Source organism: Oncorhynchus nerka, linkage group LG10 (assembly GCF_034236695.1).
Source record: "Oncorhynchus nerka isolate Pitt River linkage group LG10, Oner_Uvic_2.0, whole genome shotgun sequence".
NCBI classification, from domain to species: Eukaryota; Metazoa; Chordata; class Actinopteri; order Salmoniformes; family Salmonidae; genus Oncorhynchus; species Oncorhynchus nerka.
The window spans coordinates 69293944-69308528 of NC_088405.1; the positions used below are offsets into that span (position 1 = coordinate 69293944).

The 14585-nt window shown below is 40.8% G+C and overlaps 1 protein-coding gene across 5 annotated transcripts in view; it reads left to right on the top strand.

The window, feature by feature from the left end:
• The window catches only part of LOC115135917 (active breakpoint cluster region-related protein), a 259552-nt gene that overhangs the window by 179004 nt on the left and 65963 nt on the right, over positions 1–14585 (top strand). For all 5 annotated transcript variants that reach the window (XM_029671122.2, XM_029671123.2, XM_029671124.2 and 2 more), the window contains one exon: positions 1082–1156. In XM_029671122.2, the coding sequence (XP_029526982.2) occupies positions 1082–1156 (75 nt within the window). The remainder of the gene's footprint in view (positions 1–1081; positions 1157–14585) is intronic.

The following is a 14585-nucleotide window of genomic DNA, read 5'->3' on the forward strand; positions in this document are numbered from 1 at the left end:
CAGGATTTCTTATCAGCTTCCGGGTTAGAGTCCCGCACCTTGAAAGCGGCAGCTCTACTCTTTAGCTCAGTGCGAATGTTGCCTGTAATCCATGGCTTCTGGTTGGGGTATGTATGTACAGTCACTGTTGGGACAACGTCCTCGATGCACCTATTGATAAAGCCAGTGACTGATGTGGTGTACTCCTCATTGCCATCAGAAGAATCCCGGAACTTGTTCCAGTCTGTGATAGCAAAACACTCCTGTAGTTTAGCATCTGCTTCATCTGACCACTTTTTTATAGTCCGAATCACTGGGGCTTCCTTCTTTAATTTTTGCTTGTAAGCAGGAATCAGGATAGAGTTATTGTCAGATTTGCCAAATGGAGGGCGAGGGGGAGCTTTGTGCGCGTCTCTGTGTGGAGTAGAGGTGGTCTAGAATTGTTTTACCTCTGGTTGCACAATAATCATGTTGATAGAAATTAGGTAAACGGATTTAAGTTTATCTGCATTAAAGTCCCCGGCCACTAGGAATGCCGCCTCTGGATGAGTGTTTTCCTGTTTGTTTATGGCAGAATACAGCTCACTTAGTGAGGTTTTAATTCCAACCTCGCTCTGTGGTGGTATGTAGACAGCTACAGAAAAAACTCATGAAAACTCTCTGGGTAAATAGTGAGGTCTGCAGCTTACCATAAGATTCTCCACCTCAGGCGATCAAAACTTTGAGACTTCCTCAGATATCGTGCACCAACTGTTGTTTACATAAATGCGTAGGCCCCCGCCCCATGTCTTACCAGAGGCTGCTGTTCTGTCTTGCCGATAGTGTATAACCCGCCAGCTCTATGTTCTTAATGTCGTCGTTCGGCCACGACTCGGTGAAGCATAAAATATTAGTTCTTAATGTCCCGTTGGTAGGATATACGTGCTTTCCTCTGGACCCACACCATGGACCCTGGACAAAAGTAGTACACTATATAGGGAATAGGGTCTCATTTGACACACCCTCGAGGTAATGATAATGAGCTGTCCCAGGCCACTTACAGGTCACTGATAATGAGTGTGACAGACGGTGACTAACTGTGTTGTTGTGCTGTTTGTTTCAGATGAGGAAACCTCAGGCCTGTATGGATTCCTCCATGTGATTGTCCACTCTGCCAAAGGCTTCAAAGAGTCAGCCAGTAAGTCTTTCTCTGTCATACTGGGCTTATACTGCATGTGTTCAGCATCTGCCCATCACCACCCGTGTGTGTATGATGATGATGATGGTTGGAGCATATCATTTACAACTTGTGTGGCATCCCAGCAGAGAAGACTGAGATGACAGCGAGAAAGAGTGTAGGTGTCCCTCTGTCTGTCCCTTCATACTGGTTGTCTTCTTTCCCAAAAATACATCAAATAGACCCCCAGCACAGTGGTCACCCTCTACCATTGAACCAGGGTCAGGTATTATTTAATCTCCCTAATGGTTAAGGATTTACAGTAACGGGATATCTATTATTCTTTTTTGACTAACTTTTTATTTCGTTTTGTAATTTTCAAATTCAGAAGGGGGGTTATAGGTACAAAAACAAAGAAATTCATATGACGATAACACCGACCCATTCCACCGCCTGCGTTGTCCCGCCACACCCTGAATCAAATCAAATGTATTTATATAGCCCTTTGTACATCAGATGATATCTCAAAGTGCTGTACAGAAACCCAGCCTAAAACACCAAACAGCAAGCAATGCATGTGTAGAAGCACGGTGGCTAGGAAAAACTCCCTAGAAAGGCCAAAACCTAGGAAGAAACCTAGAGAGAAACCAGGCTATGAGGGGTGGCCAGTCCTCTTCTGGTTGTGCCGGATGGAGATTATAACAGAACATGGCCAAGATGTTCAAATGTTCATAAATGACCAGCATGGTAAAATAATAATAATCACAGTAGTTGTCGAGGGTGCAACAAGTCAGCACTTCAGGAGTAAATGTCAGTTGGCTTTTCATAGCCGATCATTAAGATTATCTCTACCACTCCTGCTGTCTCTAGAAAGTTGAAAATAGCAGGTCTGGGACAGGTAGCACGTCCGGTGAACAGGTCAGGATTCCATAGCCACAGGCAGAACAGTTGAAACTGGAGCAGCAGCACGGCCAGGTGGACTGGGGACAGCAAGGAGTCATCATGCCAGGTAGTCCTGAGGCATGGACCTAGGGCTCTCAGGTCCTCCGAGAGAGATAAAGAAAGAGAGAAAGAGAGAATTAGAGAGAGCATATTTAAATTCACACAGGACACCGGATAAGACAGGAGAAGTACTCCAGATTTAACAAACTGACCCTAGCCCCCCGACACACAAACTACTGCAGCATAAATACTGAAGACAGAATGCCTCCCACCCCTTCCTATCCCACCCAGCAACTGAGGTTGCTTATCAGTCCCCCTCCCACCATCCATCCCCAGAGTCTCCCCCAATCCCCCTTGCCATCCCCTTCAATGACTAGATGCCCAACCACCACCCATTCCCAGTGGGCCTGAAAGCAAAGAAAGTCTGAATATACATCATTGGTTTGTAGGTGTGGGGCTTTAGCTGAGATTGTTCTTTACGGAGTCAATTATATTTGTTCAGTCTTCAATTGTACCTTGATTAGCACCATTGAAATGGATGTGCCTGCCTGATTGAGGGGACACGGTGAACAGTTGGAAGTTGGGGCCAAATTTATAGTAAAACATTTCCTTGGTGTTGAATACAGTTTGTGAACAAACTTAAATTGTGAACTGGGTTGGGTCGAGTCCTGAATGCTGATTGACTGACAGCCGTGGTATAGCAAACCGTATACCACGGGTATGACAAAACATTTATTTTTACTGCTCTAATTACATTTATAATAGCAATAAGGCACCTCAGGGGTTTGTGGTACATGGCCAATATACCACGGTTAAGGGCTATATCCAGTCACTCCGCGTTGTGTTGTGTATAAGAACAGCCCTTAGCCGTGGTATACTGGACATATACCACACCCCCCCATGCCTTATTACTTAAATGTATCATTTTTCAATATTCTCTTCCAGTTAAAGTGTGTTTCAGATTCAATTACATCTGTGGACAATACGTTTTTAATGGCTAGCTCAGAAAAGGAGCTTTCCAAAAGTTGTTTATGTATTATAGAGATCAGTAACAAGTTCAAATCTGTGGTTAGGTGCTTCTGCTACCTCAAGCTATTACCGATGTGTTTCCGGGCTTCTTCTGATAAAAGGGAGAGAAATGGAGAGAAAGAACGAGATGGGGAGAGAGTGAGAGAAATGGAGATGAGGAAGAGGTGGAGAGAGAGAGAGAGAGACCAAGAGAGAGAGGGGTAGAGTGAGAGAGAATTAATTAGGGGGGGGCTGGAGGTAGAGTGGTAGAGAGCGCACCACAGGGCCAGTCCCTGAGGAGCAGCTATGGACCACAGTCACATTCCTGTGGCTGCTTTGATGCTAGGGGCTGTCAAAGACACAGCTACTCCATAAAGAAAGTTGACAGGAACAGAGTGGCCCCTACACAGCCACAGTCGGACCCTCAAGGGACACACACACATGGACCGTGAAGGCCAGGAGAAGCATTTTGTCTGTCTATCTACACACCCTCTCCCTCTCCCTGCCTGGTGCGTGTGTGTGATAGCTTTAGTATGAGTGATCAGGGTGATATGTCAGTGAGCTCTAGAGTGGCTCAGATATGTCTCTACCAGACAGCTGCCACTCCACTGAACACGCTCTACTGCCTGTTACAGAAGAAGCACCCGTTCAAATATCACCCAAAGAGGAAAAAAACAACCAACCTCTGCCTCAGTTTTACCATTACAGCCTGGACTGTACTTTATGAAAGCTTCAGAAATAGATTTTCTTGTGTAATGGATTGGAGAAAAAGGGGAAAGCTGTCTCCACTGAAAGCCTGTTTGATCCTCTCCAGAGCAGAGAGGGACGTGGTTTGGTTTTACTTTTCCCTCTGTTTTCTCAGTGGACCAAACCATTATCATGCCCTTCTGATATGCGGGAGAGGAAGGAGTATTGATACCATGGCATTGTTCTGGTAGAGCCTGTCCTCTAATGTAAGATATGCTGTTTTAGTCTAAACACCCCTCCATGGGTAGAGTGTCTCCTATGTCTCCTATGTCTATGTATCAGATAGTAGCTAGTAACATCACCTACAGTGGGTCCGCAATTATTGGATCCCTTGAAAAAGATAAGCAAAAAAGACAGTATAAAATAAATAATACAAGTACCTAGATATATTGTATGCACATTTTTTATTTATTTTATAATATTTTTTACTAATACAATTGCTCTCAAATAATACTTTTTTAAAACAAGTAATAAAAAGCATGGGGGTAAAAAATGTTTTTCAATACTCCAGCACCCTCCCATTGGGAGGATGAAACATTTTAGAAAAAGGCTAAGTGTTATGAGATTGGGGAACTCATTGGGAGGGATCTTAGACCATTCATCTGTACATAATCTTTCCAGATCCAGATCGGCGCTTATAGACTGACCTCTTCAATTCAAACCACAGGTTTTCAATGAGGTTCAAGTCCAGAGACTGAGGTGGCCAATGTTGATTTTGTCATCAATTAACCATTTTGACCTTAACAAGGGTCCCAGAACCACTGGAAGCAAAATAACCCCATAACCTATTTCCCTCCCTCCCTTCCTGACACCTGGTTCAGCACAGGGACAACAAACTGAGGAAATGCCCTGAAGGGAAGTGTGATGGCGGACTGAAGAAGCCAAATTCATTATCTCTAAAACTGACTAAATAGTAGCACTACTGATCCATTTACTCACAAGCTGGATAATAACCCCCCAAAATATACAAGGCTAGAGAAGTTTATTGATAAAAATTATGAACGCAAGTCAAGGTCAAAACATGTTGGAGTAATCAGGGAAAAAATGGAGAACCAAACTCCATGTAGGAACTACGAGATTCCTCGACAGACACCGATTTATGTTTTTCAACACCTGGTAAGAGTGGAAACCGAGCTGCTAAAATCAATGAATTGGGATTATTGAACTTGTCAGTAAAGAAATGAAGGAGCCTTGAAATGAGTGGTGAAAAAGCTGCAACAATGGAGAAAGAAACAAACCAGCTAAAAGGGACAGTCAATACTATTGAAACATTGGACATGAATTTACTTCATAAGGAGAATGTTTCTGAGAGAAGTCGTACTTGTAAGTCGTACTTGTAATACAGATTAGGTCCCAGGCGACAAAATCTGATACTTACTGGTATTAAAGAAAGTTGAGGTGAAGAGCCTGAAAGCGTGGTGAAAGAATTCCTCAAAGCGCTACAGATCCCAGGCGATACTGTCGACGTGTACACCGTTTCAGAAAGACAGGATAGCGATACATACGAGCGCCCAATGGTTTGCCAAACAAGCTTTTTTTAAAGATTGAAATAATAGTTAATAGCCTGGACAATAGACTCGCTGGCACGAAAATAGGAATGAATGATCAGTTCCCGAAGGAAATTGCAGACCGGCGCAAAGTTATGTACCCACACTTCAAGGTGAATAGACTTAAAGGAAAATGTGTACCTCTTGTAGTCTACAAACTGTATATTGATAACCAACTGTTCCGAGACACCACGACTACTCCGTGGCTATTGTAAATAATACAAAGTTCCCATAGAGGAGTCAAATAATGGAACACCCAATATTATCCATGGTAGGGATTGTAATACAAATGTAAATACAACACTTGATAAAGAAATAAACTACAAATACACTATACCATTAAAAATAGGGTATCTTGTAAAATAATTTGTACTCAACTTTCTACTTGTAGTATTTAGAAATAGATAAAGCCAGCATTAGAAGAAAGGATCAATATTGAAATAATACATCTTCATTTATAAGGAACTGGAACACAAAGTACTCAAAAGCCTGAAGTTAGGTAGGAATCAACACGGTAGGGGTAAAAACATAGATAACAGAAGACATCGAAAGCACAGTATGTGGGTGTATTGTGATGGAAGATAGGGTGTATTTTTGTGTTTGGAAAAGTCTGGGCACAGTGGTCTAAGTGCTTGAGGCGTCACTACAGACCTGGGTTCGATCCCAGGCTGTGTCACAGACAGCCGTGACCGGGAGACCCATGAGGTGGCACACAATTGGCCCAGTGTCGTCCTGGTTAAGGTAGGGCTTGGTCGGTTGGGATGTCCTTGTCCCATCGGCTCTAGCGACTCGCTGACACGGTCGCCAGTTGTACAGCGTTTCCTTCGACACATTGGTGCGACTGGCTTCCGGGGTAAGCGAGCAGTGTGTCAAGAAGCAGTGCGGCTTGGCAGGGTCGTGTTTCGGAGGACACATGGCTCTCGACCTTCGCCTCTCCCGAGTCCATACAGGAGTTGCAGCGATGGGACAAGACTGTACCTACTAATTGGATATCACGAAACTGGGGAGAAAAGGGGTAAGAAGTACAACAAGTATAGAGTGCATTGGGAAAGTATTCAGACCCCTTGACTTTTTACACATTTTGTTATGTTACAGCCTTATTCTAAAATGTATTTTTTATTTTTTCCAATCGACACACAATACCCCATAATGACAAAGCAAAAACAAGTTTTTAGAAAATTTTGCAAATGTATAGAAACACTATGGAAATATCATTTTCGTAAGCATTCAGACCCTTTACTCAGTACTTTGTTGAAGCACCCTTGGCAGCAATTACAGCCTCGAGTCTTCTTGGGTATGACGCGACAAGTTGGCACACCTGTATTTGGTGAGTTTCTCCAATTTTTCTCTGCAGATCCTCTCAAGCTCTGGCAGGTTGGATGGGGAGCATCGCTGCACAGCTATTTTCAGGTCTCTCCAGAGATGTTCGATCGGGTTCAAGTCCGGGTTCTGGCTGGACCACTCAAGGACATGTTTTTGCTTTGTCATTATGGAGTATTGTGTGTAGATTGATGAGGGAAAGAAAGTATGTATAATGAATAATGCTGTAACGTAACATTATGTGTAAAAAGTCAAGGGGTCTGAATACTTTCCAAATGCACTGTAACGGAATTCGTGGATATATGGAGGCTTAAATATTCTGACCTGAACTGCACTGTTGGTTAAGGGCTTGCAAGCATTTCACAGTAAGGTCTACACATGTTGTATTCGGCGCATGTGACAAGTAAAGTTTGATTTGATATACATGGCGGAGACTCAATTAAGCTAGTTGTCTTGACAACTACCTTATGTCATTTTCTCTGGCACCAAAAGTTCAAAAAGTGTTGATCGGGGATAAAAAGGGGTCGGGCCATCAAATAATTGGCATATACATTACTCTTACAGAATTTACACGTGAGCAAGGATATTGAATGACATCTTGTTTTTAACCAGAACCGAAGAATGAATAACTGACTTTTTCAAACATAACATAGGTACAGCAGGTCCCCTTATTGTATGGGACACTTTTAAATGTGCCCTTAGAGGCCATGCAATTCAATACTCATCTATAAAAGAAAAGTAATTCAAATGAAAATAATCCATATTAAGGAAGGAAATGGAGGGACTAACAGTACAGATAGATGGCAATAAAAACAGTACCATTGATGCACAGAATATATTAGAGGAAAAACAAAAAGAAATGGAGGAACATATTCAAGAAAGATCAAGTGTAATTTATTATAAAAAAAGAAGTAAACTGGATGGAATATGGGGAAAAATTCACCAAATATTTTTAAAATCTTCTATATAGAAATTCTACCAAAATAATTTACTGAAACTTGTTGCAAATTGTGTCACCCGTGATTCATCAAACTATATTTATGAAAGAGGAAGCAAAGTACTTTAAGCATATGTTTTCATTTGTCTCCTCCCCATCTCCACTAACCAAAGTTAATTGTTAGGATTGTTTCCTATTAATAATGTAAAATTAACATCTGTACAGAAATACTCATGTGAAGGCCAAATGACATATGAGGAACTTATTGATGCACTGAAAGCCTTTAAGTCCAGGAAAACTCCAGGGCTGGTTGGCCTACCAGTTTTAGGTATACCAAACCTTTTTGGTGTACTCAGAGCTGACTTTAAAAACGCTTTTGATAAAGTATGTCTGGAATTTATATATACAGTGCCTTGCGAAAGTATTCGGCCCCCTTGAACTTTGCGACCCTTTGCCACATTTCAGTCTTCAAACATAAAGATATAAAACTGTATTTTTTTGTGAAGAATCAACAAGTGGGACACAATCATGAAGTGGAACGACATTTATTGGATATTTCAAACTTTTTTAACAAATCAAAAACTGAAAAATTGGGCGTGCAAAATTACTCAGCTCCTTTACTTTCAGTGCAGCAAACTCTCTCCAGAAGTTCAGTGAGGATCTCTGAATGATCCAATGTTGACCTAAATGACTAATGATGATAAATACAATCCACCTGTGTGTAATCAAGTCTCCGTATAAATGCACCTGCACTGTGATAGTCTCAGAGGTCCGTTAAAAGCGCAGAGAGCATCATGAAGAACAAGGAACACACCAGGCAGGTCCGAGATACTGTTGTGAAGAAGTTTAAAGCCGGATTTGGATACAAAAAGATTTCCCAAGCTTTAAACATCCCAAGGAGCACTGTGCAAGCGATAATATTGAAATGGAAGGAGTATCAGACCACTGCAAATCTACCAAGACCTGGCCGTCCCTCTAAACTTTCAGCTCATACAAGGAGAAGACTGATCAGAGATGCAGCCAAGAGGCGCATGATCACTCTGGATGAACTGCAGAGATCTACAGCTGAGGTGGGAGACTCTGTCCATAGGACAACAATCAGTCGTATATTGCACAAATCTGGCCTTTATGGAAGAGTGGCAAGAAGAAAGCCATTTCTTAAAGATATCCATAAAAAGTGTCGTTTAAAGTTTGCCACAAGCCACCTGGGAGACACACCAAACATGTGGAAGAAGGTGCTCTGGTCAGATGAACCCAAAATTGAACTTTTTGGCAACAATGCAAAACGTTATGTTTGGCGTAAAAGCAACACAGCTCATCACCCTGAACACACCATCCCCACTGTCAAACATGATGGTGGCAGCATCATGGTTTGGGCCTGCTTTTCTTCAGCAGGGACCGGGGAGATGGTTAAAATTTATGGGAAGATGGATGGAGCCAAATACAGGACCAGTCTGGAAGAAAACCTGATGGAGTCTGCAAAAGACCTGAGACTGGGACGGAGATTTGTCTTCCAACAAGACAATGATCCAAAACATAAAGCAAAATCTACAATGGAATGGTTCAAAAATAAACATATCCAGGTGTTAGAATGGCCAAGTCAAAGTCCAGACCTGAATCCAATCGAAAATCTGTGGAAAGAACTGAAAACTGCTGTTCACAAATGCTCTCCATCCAACCTCACTGAGCTCGAGCTGTTTTGCAAGGAGGAATGGGAAAAAATTTCAGTCTCTCGATGTGCAAAACTGATAGAGACATACCCCCAAGCGACTTACAGCTGTAATCGCAGCAAAAGGTGGCGCTACAAAGTATCAATTTAAGGGGGCTGAATAATTTTGCACGCCCAATTTTTCAGTTTTTGATTTGTTAAAAAAGTTTGAAATATCCAATAAATGTCGTTCCACTTCATGATTGTGTCCGAATTGTTGTTGATTCTTCACAAAAAAATACAGTTTTATATCTTTATGTTTGAAGCCTGAAATGTGGCAAAAGGTCGCAAAGTTCAAGGGGGCCGAATACTTTCGCAAGGCACTGTAAATCCCTGGAATATTTCAATTTTGGAGAATCTCTTATATAATGGGTTAAAGTTATGTATAGTAACCCTAGCTGTAAAATAGTAAATCATGGCTACTTCTCAAAGCTTTAAACTGTCAAAAGGAGTAAAACAAGGTTGTCCATTATCGAGATATCTATTTATTATGGCCATCGAACTGTTAGCTATTAAAATCAGATCCAACAATAATATCAAGGGCCTAGAAATCCGAGACTTAAAAACAAAGGTGTCATTGTACGCTGATTCATGTTTTCTTTTTAATCCACAATTTGGATCCACAGCCTCATAGATGATCTAGATACTTTTTCTAACCCCTGGATTACAACTAATGAATGACTTGTACTATATGTATTGGATCACACATTTTATTTACGTGTAGTTAACCAATGAAATGGTCTGATGGTGAAGTGGACATACTCGGTATTCATTTCCTGAAAAAAAGAAATTATCTCATTACAATACATATTAATGAAAAGTTAGCAAAAATGGATAAGATCTTACTACTGTGGAAAGGAAAATAACTGTCTATTTGTGGAAAAATCACCCTCATGAACTCTTTAGTCATATCACAGTTTGCCTATGGCCTTGCCTGCACCTACCAACTTGTTTTTTTAAAATTATATGAACAAAAATGATTCCATTTTATTTGGAAGCGAGACAAAATTATACTGGACTATTTATGTAATGAATATCAATTCAGAGGGCAGAAATGATTAAATATTAAAGCATTACACCTCTCACTAAGTGATTGTCATTCAAAAGTTATACTTAAATTCACACTGGTTCTCTAGCAGATTAGTAATAATGTCTCATCCCATGTTCAAGAATGGCCTTTATTCAGATTACAGCCTCTCATTTTCAGTTATTTGAAAATGAAATAATCTCCAAAATATTGCAATTTTGAAAACAAGCCATAGAAAGTTGGTTGCAATTTCAGTTTAATCCACCAGAAAATATAGAATAAATATTTAAAAAATATTATGGTTAAACTCAAATATAATAATAAAAAAATATATATAATAAAACATTTTTCTTTGTAAATTATATCATAAATAGGACTGGTGGAGTTATGTCACACATGCAGTTAACAAAAATATGGAAATGTCTGCTTTACCCAAAATTACAACCAACTAATTGCAATTTTACGGCAAAAATGGAAGAGGAAAGTGGAAGGGGGATGAATGTAAGGAACTTGACTGTCGGCCCTGCATTAAAGACCAACATTGGCTAAAGAGAATTGTGATAAATAAAAAAGTATACCAGTTTCATTAAAGGACCAAAACATTGACAGCTGTGCCATATAGATTGCAAAATTGGAAAAAATTGGGAAGTTTCTCCCAATTTTTCTCTGCAGATGGTTTATGAACTGAAACACAAAACAGCGCTTGATTCAAAGCATAGAATTTTTCAATGTAAATGATTATACAAAATTATTGCAACCAGTAGAATGTTATATACAGTACCAGTCAAACGTTTGGTGTGTTGGGATTGGTGTACTTGGCCAAAGAGCTCTATTTTCATGCCATCTAACCATAGCATCGCCTGAAGTTTGCTAAATCACATTGGCACTTGGGTTGGAACCTGTGATATGGTCGAAAGTATTATGTTGGTTGACTTGTAATAAAGTAAGTACTGGTACAAATGTGTTTGTCTGTGTATGATGCCGTTTGGACGCCGTCTTATAGAGAGGTCTTAGTTTGTTAGGAAATCCCCTGATTCTTTAGAAAAGGGTCGTTATGGAGACTAGAGACCATCTGTCATTTAATGTTTTGTTTTATTGTCGGCCTCCCTGGTCTCTGTCCTCACATTTTGTATTGCTCGGATTCTGCCTTTAGGGCATATTGTTTGTGTACAAGTCATCTGTCACCCATTTTCTCCCTTGCATAAGAGTGTGTGCCTGTGTGTTGGTATGATTGTGTGTATGTATAATAATACAGTAGCCCATAGCACACTACAACATATGGCTCCTACAGTCATTACAATATGATTAAGGCACACAGTTCTGGAGTATGTACAAACATGTCCTATTAAAATGGTCTTATCACTGTTGCCACACACCGTTTCATCCAATAGGAAGCAGAGTTCGATTTCATCTCAGGGCAACATTTCAGAAGTGGGTCAGTGGAAGATTCTAGAAGTCTACTTGTTCGCCTCAAAAATACGATACAAAAATGAGGGGAAACATTGACCTAGAATAAAGGTGGCATCTTCTACACCACTGAACATTATAGTAACACATCTATAAGATGGAGATTTGGTGGTTTCATACAGCATTATAATACACACAACACATATACAGTAAAATACCATATTGGAGTTTTGAACTAGTACTGTATAATGCTTCATGTTATCTAGCCCTCTGCTTTTCTCATTCAACCGTTTTTCCTTCACTCCTTTTATTAGTGTCATCATTCTGGAGCCAATGAAAAATAATTTGATTACACAGTTTCCTTCTTCATAATGTTCCCTTTGAGTTCCGATTTCTTCCAATATGTTCTAAATAAAGCGGTAGATTGTTCATGTTACAATAAGGATCTGTGTTTGGGAGGTGGTTGGAAAACACAGAGGGGAAGGGACTCCCACACTATAAAGCAGCCCTCTCCCCCCTCCGTCTCTACGTCTTGTTGTTCTTCCAGAGTCTACATATACTGATTGCTTTAAGTCAGGGGTGGCTAACTAGATTCAGCCTGCCGGCCGATATAGTTGATCAGGGCGCTGGAGAATAATATAATAATTGGTACATTGAAAATTTACTACAACTAAGCCCAAAAAGAGATTGATTTTAAAAATAACAATAATTTCATACCTTGAGACATGTCTTTTTTTACTTTATTTGTGGGAATACTTAAATTAAACATATTTTTGCTGAATTCCTTGTGATTTTTCAGCTCATCCAAAATGTAAATCCCCCCCCAAAAATAAGACAACCCCTACTTTAAGTCTTCAGCATGACTGTTTGAGTCTCTGTGTTCCCGCCCACTGTTTCATCTACCACTTAACACACAGCTACAGGCTAGGATTAGGAAAGAGGACACACAAAAAGGGAGGGGGTCAACTTCCAGGTCATCTGGACACAGTCAGGACAGTATCCATTAACCCCGATAGACCGTATGTGTGTGTGACCTCGCTCAGACCCCTCACTGACCACCAGATTTAACCCTTTATACAACAGCAGGAAGAGGTCTGCCAATGAAATGACAGCCCTCGGGGCTTATTCAACCAATCACCTTCAGTCGCCAGCTCTCTTTCACTTCCTCATGTCCCATTTCTGAATTCTCCTCTGGCAACACTACTAGCTAGGACAAATGAAAACGAGGCTAAATATGTTCCCTCTGGCCCTGTTTTTTAGTGCAAGATTTCAGCCATATAAACCTATTTCAGATATGGAGGAAAAATAAACTTCTTGATAAATCTGAGTGGTCCAGGAGTATGAATGTTTCCTTGAGTGGTTTTTGGTTTACACACTGTCTGAACAGAGTTTGCCGGTGTGTAAATCTGACACATTGGGGAGTTGTGCTTCCGAAATGGTTCTTCTCTTAACAGCCAAATGCTATTTCTGTGGTCATTAACAGTGATAAACTACCCTGTTCTAACTCTCTATGAACTCACTTCAATGGAGGAGCACACTAGGCCTATGTCCAAATATGTACAGTGGTCTTAAATGTAACATTTTCTGCGTACCAAATGCACCCTATTCACTATAGTGCACTACTTTTGACCAGAGCTTTTTGACCAGGGTCCATAAGTCTCTGGTCAAAAGTAGTGCACTGTGGGAAGGTAGTCTTTGACTTACTAAATTATATTGACAGTAGTTAGTGTCAGAGATGATCGTGGTACTGTGACAGGGCCCCTTCCTCTCACTTTGTTATATCAACCATGTGGCGAATGTTGTATAATTATTAAAACGTGACTCAATTTTGAAAACACCCCAGATGGTCAGTTTGCCCACCTGTGAGGTTGACCATGTGGTTGGGTTGGAACAGTGAGGAGGCAGACGAGGAAGATGTGGTTTTTCTTTCCCAGACAGCAGCTTTTATTAGCAAACGTGAAGATAATAAGCTGGTGGCTGTACAATTTATTTACACAAACAAATAAACAGGACGATGAATAAAAAGTAGGCCTTCAACTCAAAAGAAATGCCAGGCTTCAATCATTCCTGTACCCGACAGTATGCCAATCTTACCCTGCCTGTCTGTCTGTACTCACACAGAAATGCCAAGCTTCAATCATTCCTGTACCCGGCAGTATTCCAATCTTACCCTGCCTGTCTGTCTGTACTCACACAGAAATGCCAGGCTTCAATCATTCCTGTACCCGGCAGTATGCCAATCTTACCCTGCCTGTCTGTCTGTACTCACACAGAAATGCCAGGCTTCAATCATTCCTGTACCCGGCAGTATGCCAATCTTACCCTGCCTGTCTGTCTGTACTCACACAGAAATGCCAGGCTTCAATCATTCCTGTACCCGGCAGTATGCCAATCTTACCCTGCCTGTCTGTCTGTACTCACACAGAAATTACAGGGTTTAATCATTCCTGTACCCGGCAGTATGCCAATCTTACCCTGCCTGTCTGTCTGTACTCACACAGAAATTACAGGGTTTAATTATCAATACCGATCATGCATCTGACCAATGGGAAGAAGCCCTTTCACATCCTGTTCAATTAACATTCAACAGCATGAATTAGTGTCTAAACATCTTCACACACACATCAATAACGGTGCAACCATGTTTTTATCAAAAATACAATCTGGGATATGAACAGGGATAAGAAACTATTCCTTTACACTGAATAAACCTTTCTTAAACGTTTCCCATTGTCCGTCAGTTCTCTGACCAGGATATTAACAGATAACCCTCTATAATCAATGAGGAAATACCAGGTAATCATTTA